Below are 13,173 nucleotides of genomic sequence, written 5' to 3' on the forward strand. Positions count from 1 at the left end.
AGTGTATTTTAATTAGCTTCCTGCTTTATTCAACCATCAACAAGTACTTACTGCCTCTCCATTATGGTTTCCATGGCATAGGCTGGAATTACAACTGTCCTTGCTTTCAGCCTAGTGAGTACAGACACACAGAAATTCCAGGATAGTATGATGAATGTGACAACAAAGAGTAAACACAAAGTACTAGGGCCATCAAACTAGTCTTGGTGGGGGTAGTAATCAGGAAAGAATCCTTGGGAAAGGTGACATTTTCTAAGACCTGAAGCAAGAAAAGTGGAGGGAAGAGTTATTCTATAGGCAAGAAAGAAACATTATATCCAAAGGGCCTGAGGTGAGAGAGAATGTAGAAATCGGGAGAAGCTACAGAAGTCTGTGAAGGAACAGTCAAAGGTGGGGAGAAAATCTGAAGAATATGGTGTCCCAGAAAGATCAACAATGTCTAACACCCAAGGGAAGGCTTTAAAACCTCCACTGGGTTTAACGACAAAGAAGTTATGAGAGTCCACGGATGGGAACGGCCAGGAATGGGAGTAAGAAAGCGGACACAGCAAATGTGGACAACAGAAATAACGATAGAGGGAGAAGGGGAGTGAGACGTTTCTTAAAGATGAAAAGTCTATACGTGTATAAACTAGCAATGGGAAGAAGCCAACACGGGGGGGCGGGGTGTTTATCAATAAAACTCACTCATCGGAAGCTTTAATGAGGACACTAAAGAGACAGGCAGGAAGGACCTGGAACACTGGAGAGATTTGGAAGATGTAGATTTTGTTTGTGTGCTTTTTAAAATTAAGCCACATGCAAAGTTACCTTTGAAAACACTATAGTTAATCTGGGCAAAACTACCCTAAAAAGGGGAAGCACCTCTCAAATTAAAAAAAAAAAACACATTCTTATGTGTTCATCAACTATGTTTGGTTGCATAAAGAATTACAATCAACCTGTAAGTCAGGTATTTCAGGACTTGAATTAAATTTTTCTTAGATATTCTAATACCACATAGTAGTGAATTAGTCTTTAAAAAGTTATTTTCTTTAAAGTCCAAAAATGTAACCCAGTTTATATTCATTAAGTATCTGATTCCCCTAGATTTTTATTCATTTGGCAGAAAGTTTAACTTGAAACATAGTATCTTGCTTTTGTGCTGACTAATGAAGAACGGCACTGTAAGACCTGTCCCCCCACCCCGCCAGAGTGAATAACTGAAGGGAACCAGGCCTGCCCATCTGAGCAGTGATAAGGCTCAGGGCTCCCTGTTCCCTTTCTTGTGTCTCCACGTTCCAGTAACACTTCTGGTCACCTACCATCATCCTGCTACAAAGAGCAGTTTTACAACTCGGGGCAAAGATGCCTTTCTTACATGCTCTTGGTAACACAGCCAGATAATTTATTTCCTGCAACTCAATAAATACTTTGTCAAGTAGAATATTCAGTCACATTCATTGGATTTATAAAGCATTTGAGTTGCAATAAAATGCTTTCACATTGCATTACTTTTTAAAACTTAAAAGAATTTACGACTGAAAAAATCATCTAAAGAATTCACACTTCTAAATAATGACTACCCATTTTACAGATGTCTAAATCAAGGCCAAAAATCCAAATGCCACTTAAACTGTGTGCTAGCACGTACTAAGTACAACACAATACAGGACCATACTAACATTCACATTTCAAAAGCTGATATTAACTAGCCAATCATTCTGTTACTTATACGGTTATATAGTCCTCGATTGCTTAGTATAGTTTTTTATGTACTGTATTATTTCATTAAGTGCTATTTAGACTTAATTCTTATTGCAAAATACATTAAAAGTAATCCATAAGTAAATTGATTTTTAAAATCATCAAAACAAAGTATTCCTAGTTGTGATTAGATTTTGGCTGCAATTATAAAATGAATTTCTCCAGATTTTGCTTTAATTATATTTCCTGATTGGAAAATTAAATATAAATGGCTGTTTCTACATTTACATTTTTCCTTTTATTAATTTTACTAATGTGGTCACAAGTTTGACATCTACAGTACATTGGTAACAGAGTTGAATACTATAGTTGAAATAAGCAAATTACGTTAAGTGTGGCAAGTTTTAAAACGTCAACTGGGAGTGATTGTGCATTTCTCCTGCGTCTGCATCCGTACCCTCAAACTGAAAACACAATCTGTGCTCACCCTCACTGGGCCAAGGTGCATGACTCCACCGGGTTGGGGCAGAAGCTCTTGTACCTTTTTGCAGGCCCAGCTTTTCAAGAGCAACAGTGTTGAACACAGGCACCCCATGGAGCATGGTGGCAACGCTGGGTTTTGCTTTGCTTCGACTAAAAATGCAATTACAGAATCCTGCTTGTGTGCACCACCTGACCCCCCCAGGGCCTGGGTTAGCACAAAGGACACTTTAATATCCTCGTATGAGGTCGGCAGAGAGTTTCTGTAGGTGTAGTTCCTTGGGTGGGGTGGGGTGGGGATGGGATATTTAGAACGGAGACGCAGTCTTCCAACATGCTGTTGGTGATACAGCTGGAACCAAGATGGGATTCACAGTAACTTCTTTTCACTAAACGCATTAACAGTCCATGCAACAACCTCAGTGCCTTTAGGTGACCACTTCTTCAAGTAGCCTGAGGAAATGAAATCCTTTTGCTTGAGGAAAGCTGAAATTCCACACAGGTACAAGATATTAGATATGCTCCAATCAAGCAAAATAGCCATTATCATAATCATGGATTGTTTCCAGAGTTTTCTACGTCCTCTATGGCTAAGACTTCAAGGTCCATGAGTTAAAGCTATTACTACAGTGTAATCTGTTTTTCTCATCTTATAGATAACTTCTGGCAAGAGAGAGCAGACAAAACGATTACTGTACAGCAGAGGAAACTCCACATAAACTTTCTTTGAACATCAGTAGCCATATTTGTATGGCCTTTAACATCAAGGATTGCGAGGTTTTGGTTCGGGCGCTCTGCACTGGCTTCCCTCAGGGGAGGGAGCTCCTCCTCTGGGAAATCATTTCTGAATCTGGGATTTGCTGTAGCATTAAGCTTTCTAATTTATTCAAGTGGCAAATGATACATTGACCACTCCCATCAGTTAACCTATCTACTGTGCCATCACATAGTAAGAAATAAATCCTGTCAGAAGTTAACTCAGCATCTAACCCCAGCCTGTTGCTACATTCTTAGCTGCCTGCCAGTGGCTGCCGGCCCATTCTGGAGCACGCTGTGGCTCCCACTACAGGGCAATGGTGGAACACGCCCATCCGGCAAGCACATGCAGGGCCCTGAGAAGGGCACAGGCTCAAAGTCAAAGAGCAGCAGCAGGAGGCAGAGACTACCGAGGAAGAGGCAGGCATTGCGGGGGCTGCGTGTCACCAGCAGCGACAGCAGCAGGAAGGAAAGGGGACCCAACAAGGCCCCTGGTTCTTCCACAGCCATATGCCTGCGACCGTACAGGCACAGGCAGGAGCCCCAGACCCGCAGGTTCCCTGCACAGGGCATTGAAAAGCCAAGAAGATCACACAGGCACCTGCTGCAGCTGGCCGTTTACATTTTCTTTTAGGTTTTTTTTAAATCAATAAATCAAAAGTGTATAGGATTTTGTAGAATTCATTGAATATTAGTTTTAAAAGCTTACTTATAATTTTATTTTGACTTATTATTCATAAATAAAATGTGCCCAGATTTCCCATTAAATAAGGCCACACATTTAAAGGATTATCCATATTTTAATAATAAAGTATATAACAGGAAATGTAAATGCATACAAATTGAATAGATTATTTATGTGCATCAGTTAAATGGATTAATCTTTATAGTTGATCAACAAGTAACAGACTAAACCTGAAATAATTCTTCTTAGTCTGATAGTCTCAAGTAGAATTATTTCTTAAAAACAGTATTTAAGATATAAGGGAACACACACAATAATATATCCATTCTTGTCGTTCATTCAGAGGCATTACATGTTGACAAACCTGCATATAAAAATAAAAAGATTTTACTTTTCTTTTATAAATTGTTATTTTGGACTAATTTTTCAGTAGGATATTTCTAGACCCTATATAAAAATATCGCTGTACATGTAAAATCCCATACTATTTATCCTCGGCACGAATCTGCAGTCTATGATCTGATGTCTAACAGGGCAACCAGACTAACTTCTACTTCAATATAAAAGTAGGTAGTTGGTGTTTGTGAAGGTGGGTAAAGAAGGGCGGCAGAGAGGGGAGCAATTACCCCCCCCCATTACTACAACATTTCCTAATGGCCTTGCTGGAATAACAGAAAAGGCAATCTTCCTTTATCCTATTCTAGGACGTTTTAGGACTTCACGGATAGCAGGGAGAAAGAAAGGGTAGGAAGAGAAAGCTTTGTCCCTTTTCTCCTCTCTAGGCTAGTTGCAGTGTCTCCTAGTCTGTCCCTGCCTTTCGAGTTCCTGCCTTTCGAGTCCCTGCTAAGACAGAACCCGAGTTCCGCTAACACCAGAACTCCAGCTGTTCCTGACACCTGGCATTTTCTCTTCTGGGTTGCCTTAGGAAATCTAAGTAATATACATAAAAGCATTTTGGATTATCAAAATTCCTATTACTATTAATGCTATGTTGTACTTCTATACAATGTTCAAAAGTGCTTTCTGTACATGATCTTGTCTTTACATTAACCTTGAGAAGTACCTGGGGCTGGTGACATGTTAACTTCACCCTTAAAGAGACTGGAGCAGAGAGGTTAAGTGAACATCTCACACTGGCCACACCAAGTAGTGAGACCCGAACTACAATCAAGTCTCCTATCTCCCAGCATAAGATGGTGCTAATACAAGTATCAAACTTAAAGTAATTTTTCACTGCATTTCACATACACACTTATTCACAGCATTAATAGTGAAAGTGTTTTTTTTTCAAATTGAGAAAATAAAAGGCTTTAGTTAGAAAACGACACATTACCATCGTAGATCTGGGTGCCACTTCTACTGCAAATATATTGAGTCCTCTGTTGTTTACGCAGTTTTTACTCAGCTCATTGTTGATGTGAATAATCACTTTATCTTCTGACTACAAAAAAAGATTCACAAATTATTGGTTCTGTTTTTAACAAATACAGGCAAATAAAATGGTAACTGTAAAACATTTTGTAAATCTTGTGATAGAGGTATTAACAGGGTGCCATAGAAACACAGAGAGAAACACAGAAACATTCTCTGAGCCTGGATATCAAGGAAGACATTATGGGAAAAGTGATAGTTGAGATAATAGGTAGTAGCCTCTAGGATGGACAGGAAGCAAGAGAAAGCAGAATGGGGCTGAGAAATGCAGAGTCAAAGTATCCCCTGCTAAAGAACTTGCAATCGCTCCCTAGTGACCACAAAGGGGTAGCATAACATCAGACAACCTGCATTCATTTCTAGCTCTTCTGCTACTCAGCAGTGTGGCCTTTTGCAAATCACTATCCCCGTGCTTCAGCTGCCTTGCGTGTAAAAGGGGAAAGTATTTACTTCATTGAATTGTTGTGAGAAGTAATGGTGTAAATACATGTAAAGTACATGGCACACTGTAAGCTCTAAAATATTATCATTTACCTCATTCTAGTGAAGGAAGTTGAATTTTCCTTGAGGGAAAAGAAGGTGGTGGAGGTTGAGAAGTGATAAGGTATAGCAGAGCAGAGGAACTGGGGTAAGGTAGTGACTCCCTTCCACCCTTGTAATCCTAATAACACATAGAGGGCAGAAAGGGAAACGTGGTGGATTTCAGGAATCAACCTCCAAAGCTTTATGATCCATTTGAAGATTGCAATTTACTAGCTGGGGACTCTAGCTTATTTATCAAGTCTAAAGTCTTTTATCTCTTTTTTTAAGGAAAAACACAGGGCAGGGCAAAAGTATATGTAAAAAGTGTGTGTGTATACACACACACACACACACACACACACACACACATAAATCGTGCCCAGTTTGAGTTAGAAATCTCAGGAGAAATAATAATTGCTTACTATAAATATTATTAATGCAATGAGATATTTAATGACAACACAAAACTAGAGTAAGCAACAAGATGGAAAATATTAGTAAACACTGCCGTTCTGAGACCGCTTCATAACTGATACCTTATTTTCAATCACAGAAGTTATCCAGGTGTCACACTTGTGGGTATGTACAATAACATTTTCATTGCCATCCATTACTTTGGCTTCGCCTTTGCCAAGGACAGATTTACAAACGGCCTTCTCGAGTCGCCCACTGCACGGCTCCATATGGACAGCTCTGATTCGTGGCTTGCATTTGTCTGCATAGACATCGATGGCAAAAGGGCACGCCTGATATGAAAGAAAAAGGAAACCTTGTTTTAGCCCTCTGACATAAGTTAAAATTACTTATTATTAATATGTTTATCACCCGATTTAAGAAGGTACACTGCAGTTTCTAGCTTGTCCTTCTGATACACTTGTAGAAGAAAGTTTTAGTACTATAAATTGAGTAATAAAAAAAGTATGGAATTCTGATTTTTGGTTAGCATATTAACTGAAAATATTCACAGAAAAGGAAAGAAAACTGAAACCTCTAGCAAATCGGTAGCATCCCCTTTAAGTCATTGCGCCACACCTCCCTTTATTTTAAAGCTAACTTCGGATCATGTTAGTTGCTTCTGCAAACTTTAAGGACACAGCAAGAACTCATCAAAGGGCTCAAAAGGAATTATGTTTACAAATGAAACTTAATGGGTGGGCATGGAATACCGAAAAGAACTCAATGTATAATGTATTTGACCTGTATTTGAACTCAATGTATAATGTATTTGACCTATGCACTCAATGAATTCACAGTTCAAAATTAGTGTAAAAGCACCTCTAAAATCTGAGGCCTAAAAACAGTCTGTGCTTTGGGAAGTGGATTTTTCTATTGCTCGCCTTTCGGTCTTTATCACAGTCCACAAGATGCTGCACAGCCTCTCTGTATGACCTGTCTCCTGCCTCACTACGTCCAGTTACTCTGCTCTTTCAGACCCTAGAACAAATGAAGCTCTTTCCTATGCCAGAGCCTTCACACAGGCAGGGGCCAATGTAAGTTTACAGCTGTGAACACACAAAACACAGTTAACTCTTTATTATTTATTTTATTTTTTCTAAAAATTTTATTTATTTATCTTTAGAGGGGAAGGGAAGGCAAGAAGGAGAGAAATATCAATGTATGGTTGCCTCTCACACATCCCCCACTGGGAACAGGCCTGCAACCCAGGCATGTGCCCTGACTGGGAATCGAACTGCGATCCTCTGGTTCGCAGGCCCAAGCTCAATCCACTGAGCTACACCAGCCAGGGCTAACTCTTTATTATTTATTAATTATTACATTATTTCCCATACCAACAACTGTAAACCTGCTTTTTCCCTAATCTTCGTGTAGTGTTATCTCTGCTTGGAAGGGCTTTCACATTCTTTACGGAGGTACCTCATCCTCCTCCTTCAGGTTAAAGCTCAAGAGTCACCTCTCAGAGAGAGCTGCCCGTGTCTCCCAACCTCCTTCACCCCCTACTGTTCTCTACTGTGACCTCTGGCTTATTTTTTCCCCAAAACACTTTTGAAATTATTTTATTTATGTTCTATCTAATTAATCATTCTCCTTCATAGAATGTAAAATTCCATGAAGGCAAAAATTATTTTATTCATCCCTTTATTCCCTACGGCTCTTTATTACAGATTTAGGCATATCGCATATAGGCATTTAATAAATATTTGCTAAATAAGTAAGTGAATTTAGCCCTGGCTGGACTAGCTCAGTGGATTGAGCGCGGGCCTGCAAACCAGAGGATCGCTGTTTGATTACCAGTCAGGGCACATGCCTGGGTCGCAGGCCAGTTCCCAGCAGGGGACACACCAGAGGCAACCGTACATTGATGTTTCTCTCCCTCGCTCTTTCCCTTCCCCTCTGAAGATAAATAAATAAAGTCTTTATAAAAAATAAGTAAGTGAATTTATACACATTAATGGTGTGTATAAATTTTATGTAAGAGACCAAAGATAAAAGTCTGAAGTTCGTAGAGCATCAACACACATTTTTATTAATATTAAAAAATAAGAATAGTATGGGAAATGGAGAAGCTGAAGAACTTATACGTGCCCCATGGACATGAACTAAAATGGAGAAATGCTGGTGGGAGGGTGTGTACAGGGTAGAGGAGATTAAAGAGGAGAGAAAAATGGGACAACTGTAATAGCATAATCAATCCAATGTATTTTTAAAAATTAAAATAAACAAAAATCCATATCTTAATGACTTCAAACTTTACCAATAATAAACTCACCTGTTTAAGGAAAGACAATACAATTTTTAAAAAAATTATTGGATTACAAAGCCAAATACCTGGGTTTGTAACTGAATTTTACCACTTACTAGCTACATAATCACAGGGGGAAGTCACTTAATTTCTATAACCCTTAATGTCTTCATTGAAAAAGTAGAATTAAATAGGATACATTCTCCCAAGGGTTGTTGCAACCATCTAATAAGTGATGTGTGAAAATATTTCATAATGTAGAATTCTGAAAAAAGATTATTTATAATAATTATAAAAATGATTATAAAGGATGGACAAAACCAAGGTGGGGTGGAAGCAGGGGAGGGTAGGCTTGGCTGGGGTGGCGGGGGGAGTGGTAGTGGGTAAATGTAGACAACTATAATTGAACAACAATAGAATAATATAAAAAATGATTGTGAAATTTGAATGCTTATTTTTTAGTACTAAATAGATTTCTGTATCATTTTTCCATTTTCAAATCTTGGTTATCCATTTTATTCAACCAGAGAGTATCAATATTTAAAAATTCACAGAAAATAAAAATCTTAAGAAGCCTTTGGTTAAAGGCATATTCTCTAGAATTTTAAAAATAAAATAATATCTACTCTTAAAAAGCTGCAGTAAAACTATTATTTTTTTCTGTCCATGGGTTTAGTCTTTTACTTACCTATTCTCTTCATTCTACTAAATAAATACAGAAAGCACACTCAAGGCAAGAAAACTCAAAGTAAAAGAAGTTCTGTAGATGCTAATATGAGTATATTATAGATATTATAGAAATACTTTAGACTGAGTGCAGGCCTGTGAACCACGCGATCGAGGTTTGATTCCCAGTCAGGGCACATGCCTGGGTTGCAGGCCAGTTCCCAGCAGGGGACTCACGAGAGGCAACCATACATTGATATTTCTCTTCCTCTCTCCTTCCCCTCCCCTCTAAAGATAAATTAAAAAAACAGAAATACTTTAAAAGTATAAGAAATACTACAAAAGCACTTAAAAACTACTTTTAAGACTATTAATCTGTGAACAAAAAAGGGGCTACGAAATAAACCTGATAAGCTCAGGGGCCACACAGCAGACTCAACAAGCTCAGTGACTAAAAGTAACTACACAAGACCCCAGATTCTTAACTGGGCAGGTCGTCACATCCCAACTCTATAGCTTCCTTACTTTACCTTAAGTGAGCTCTGTCCACTGCTGTATGCATCCAGTATACCAAACCTTTGAAAGGTCAGAGCAACTTCCTTTTCTAGACCCCTCAAAGGCAAAACCACAGAAACCAGCCCACAAGGCCACCAGAGCATGAGACCGCAAAACTCCTCTTTGTTACCTCGTTCCGCAAATACCACCTCTATGTAGAGATCGGTTATTAACTATCCTGTGCCCACCGATGCAAAAGATGTATGCGTCTCTCTGCTTGCTTTTTATCCGATCTGAGATTTTCTCACTCTGTTTTCTCCCACACTCTTGCTCTACCACCAACGAATTTCATGTAATCCTCCTCAAGACTCTGCCTTTGCCTTTGATTCTCATGTATAAAATAAGCTGTAAATGGCCATCCTCTGAAGCATTTTCTCAATCCACTGAGATTTTGCTTCCAAGTATGTTTAAAACTTGGCTCCAATAAACTCTTATAAGACTTTTCTATAGGCTGGACATTCTTTTGCTGACAATACTAACAGAAAGTCCTTATAAAAACCAACAACAAAATAAAGCGAATCCATGGAGAAGCTCAAGAATTTTATCCTAGATACACAAAACATGGCCTGTTAAATTCTGAAAAGAAACACTAAGTATAATCAGATTTTAAGACCCATGGGGATAAAATCTGACAAAACCAGAATGGTCATCTGGACATGAGATAAAATCTTCCATGAAACAACTCATTCCTATTTATGGCATAAATAGGCCATAATATTACACACTGAGGAAAACTTCCCTGTGATAATGAAGGATGAGCTTAGTCCATGCTTTATCTATAAATAAATTAACCTGGAAAAATTGTGGTACATGAACTTAGCATATGCTCTAAAAGAGTGAGCATTTCCAAACTGATTTTGTACAGATTTTCCCTCAATGGTTTATGAATATGTACTACTAATAACAGTACATTTATTTTCAGAATGGGTCAAAATATTCCCCTGTGGAAAAGCCACAACCATCATCACTGCCTAGGACATTCCACAAATTATTGGTTCTGTGACGAGAGACACATTTAATTGGAATAATTATTCATAAATTTTGATTACATAATGGTTTTCTCCTCACTCAAAAATATTTTGGTTTTTGTCATTCTGAAACCTCTAGAAAAGTGAAAAGGGCCACAAAATAAGTAGAAAGGTACATCCTTTAAATATCCTAAAGTGAGGTTCTCCACAGGGCCTCCAGAAGCACATAGTGCACGGAACTAATCCAGAATTCTCGAATAAGCACGTAATCATAAGTAAGCAGCTTCTATTCAAGACTATCAGAATACGCTTTTTCTATACGTTACACTCTTTACTGATTTAACATGTACATGTCTGACCGTGGCTGATCATATTCTCCTTAATAGTAACAATAACTTGCCTAAATCTCAGTTTTACAGAAAATGTGTTTAAACTATGAGAAATACAAAATGCAACACTATTTGTCACAACACCATGTAACAGTACACCCCCAGTTCCACTATGGATAATTACATCTCTTGTGGAAATCAGATTATTCAATGCCAACCCAGAACCAAGGTCAATTATTTTGCACAGCTATTAATTAGGCCATCCCAAGAGTATGACTCCCCAACACCCTCAATGAGCTATATTTTCTTACATACACTCCAAAAGAATAAAACTTTTTCTGGAAAATGATTCCTGAATATAGTGATCCCATTTACAGCAGTTATGCCACTCCAGGTAGTCATAAAAAAAATGTTCCTTCATGTTGGTTGACACAGTAATTAATATAGTCTAAGTCCTAGGGGTACAACAAACCAGTTTAAATTATTTAACTTAAGCAGTTGCAGATAATAAGAAAGACTTGATTACCTTTGATCATTGCAGGTACTACATGTTGTATCTGGATTAACACAACAAGTAAAACAATCTACAATTAGTTAAAAGAGCAAACTATAAAAGGTTATCCAAAGAACACTCAGAGGGTCGTTGGAACTTGTCTTGGCCAAGCTTGGAAAATCTAGGGTCACGATTCTGGAGTGTCCTCCAGTCCCTTTCTATAATACTTCTAGTTATACTCTTTGTCTCAGAGTTTAAATGCTGTCTAGCACCTTAAAATACTTCTGTACAGTCACTGTCCCAACAGATGAGCTAAAGACAAAGCCAGGATGAAATATGAAAAGTATACAAACTGTACATCAGACCCCCACAGATGAAACTTCTTCAAATAGAGTCAACAGCAGTAGTTGAATGAATCTTTGTTAGTTTCATCTACACCTTTAGCTGAGTGAAATTTAACAGGGTGGCCAGGATCAAAATGTTCCCACAAATGCATGAAAAAATGATGATTCCTTTGTCATTGTGATGAGGAGTCACCAGCACTAGTTTAAACCTGTTCAATTGCCCTGCAACAACTCATCTCAATGAGCACAGTTTTGTAAGTCAACCAGTGTCAGCTCCTCACTTTTGAAAGTCAAACAGTCAAGGACAGATTCACGTCAACTGGTACACTCCTGAGTGCCAAACAATCAACAGTCTCACCCGAGTAACCACGCTTTCCCCAAATCCTATACAAATAAAATGCGTGTTCTGCTCTGTGTGGAGAGAACGTAACAAGCCAGTGTAGATTTGCCATACAGTAAGCAATCAATTCAGTTTTTAATATTAAGAATATAAACAAATGGCCCTGGCTGATGTGGCTCAGTGGACTGAGTGCCAGTCTGTGAACCAGTCACAGGTTTGAATCCCAGTCTAGGGCACATGCCTGGGTTGTGGGCCAGGCCCCTGGGAGGGGGCGCATGTGAAGCAACCACACATTAATGTTTCTCTCCCTCTCTTTCTCCCTCCCTTCCTCTCTCTAAAAATAAATAAATAAATAAATTCTTAAAAATGTTAAAAAGAATATAAACAAATGTACTGTTATCTAATGTGTAGTCTGAAACTCTTAAATTCTTTATTTCAAATCAGAAACAAAAATGTAGAATTTAAGGAGACCTGACTTCCGGTCAAGATGGTGGTGTGAGTAAACATACTTCATCTCCTCACACAACTACAGAAAACATTACAACTAAACTACAAAACAAATATGACCCAGAACCATCAGAAAATCAAGCTGTATAGAAGTCTGACAACCAAGGACTTAAAGAAATCACTTTCAGCCCTGGCTGGTGTAGCTCAGTGGACTGAGTGCGGGCCTGCAAACCACCTGATCACGGTTCAATTCCCAGTCAAGGCACTTGCCTGGGTTGCAGGCCAGTTCCCATCAGGGACTCACGAGAGGCAACCATACATTGATATTTCTCTCCTTCTCTACTTCCCTTCCCCTCCAAAGATAAATAAATAAAAAATCTTAAGAAAAAAGAAATCACCTTCATCCAGACCCTTCATCCAGACAGGTAGGAGGGGTGGAGATGTGGAGATGGGCAGAGAGGCACAGAGTTGCAGTGTGTTTCAGAGAGGTCATGGAATGAGTGGTCCCATATTCACATGTGCTGGATAAAAACAGGGAGGTATACCTCAGAAGTGAGGGATCCCAGCCCCAGGCCAGACCACACAGTTCAGTGTCCCAGGGCCAGGAAAGTAAGTCCCCATAATTTCCACCTGTAAATACCAGAGGGGGTTAAGGTGGGGAAAAACTGCCAGATTTTCAGAAAACTCCTTTTAAAGGGCCCGCACAAATTTAGGACTTACACAAACCCATCCCCTCTGGGATTCATCACCAGAGCAACAGCAGGAAGGGC

The 13,173-nt window shown here is 38.9% G+C and overlaps 1 protein-coding gene and 1 pseudogene across 3 annotated transcripts in view; both read right to left on the minus strand.

Annotated features, from left to right (window-relative positions):
* Positions 1–2,379: 2,379 nt before the first annotated feature.
* On the minus strand, positions 2,380–3,719 carry LOC118985470 (glycerophosphodiester phosphodiesterase 1-like; annotated as a pseudogene).
* EFCAB7 (EF-hand calcium binding domain 7) overlaps positions 3,703–13,173 on the minus strand; it is a 53,632-nt gene continuing 44,161 nt past the window's right edge. For 2 of the 3 annotated variants that reach the window (XM_037043463.1, XM_037043456.1), the window contains 3 exons: positions 6,097–6,306; positions 4,941–5,048; positions 3,703–3,971 (listed from right to left, as the gene is read on the minus strand). In XM_037043463.1, the coding sequence (XP_036899358.1) occupies positions 3,897–3,971; positions 4,941–5,048; positions 6,097–6,306 (393 nt within the window). In that variant the 3' untranslated portion in view covers positions 3,703–3,896. Of the gene's footprint in view, positions 3,972–4,940; positions 5,049–5,572; positions 5,700–6,096; positions 6,307–13,173 lie in introns of those variants that run through there. The other variant, XM_037043460.1, reaches the window with a different exon arrangement.

This window comes from Sturnira hondurensis, unplaced genomic scaffold (assembly GCF_014824575.4).
Source record: "Sturnira hondurensis isolate 20B ecotype Veracruz unplaced genomic scaffold, ASM1482457v3 Scaffold0000648, whole genome shotgun sequence".
NCBI classification, from domain to species: Eukaryota; Metazoa; Chordata; class Mammalia; order Chiroptera; family Phyllostomidae; genus Sturnira; species Sturnira hondurensis.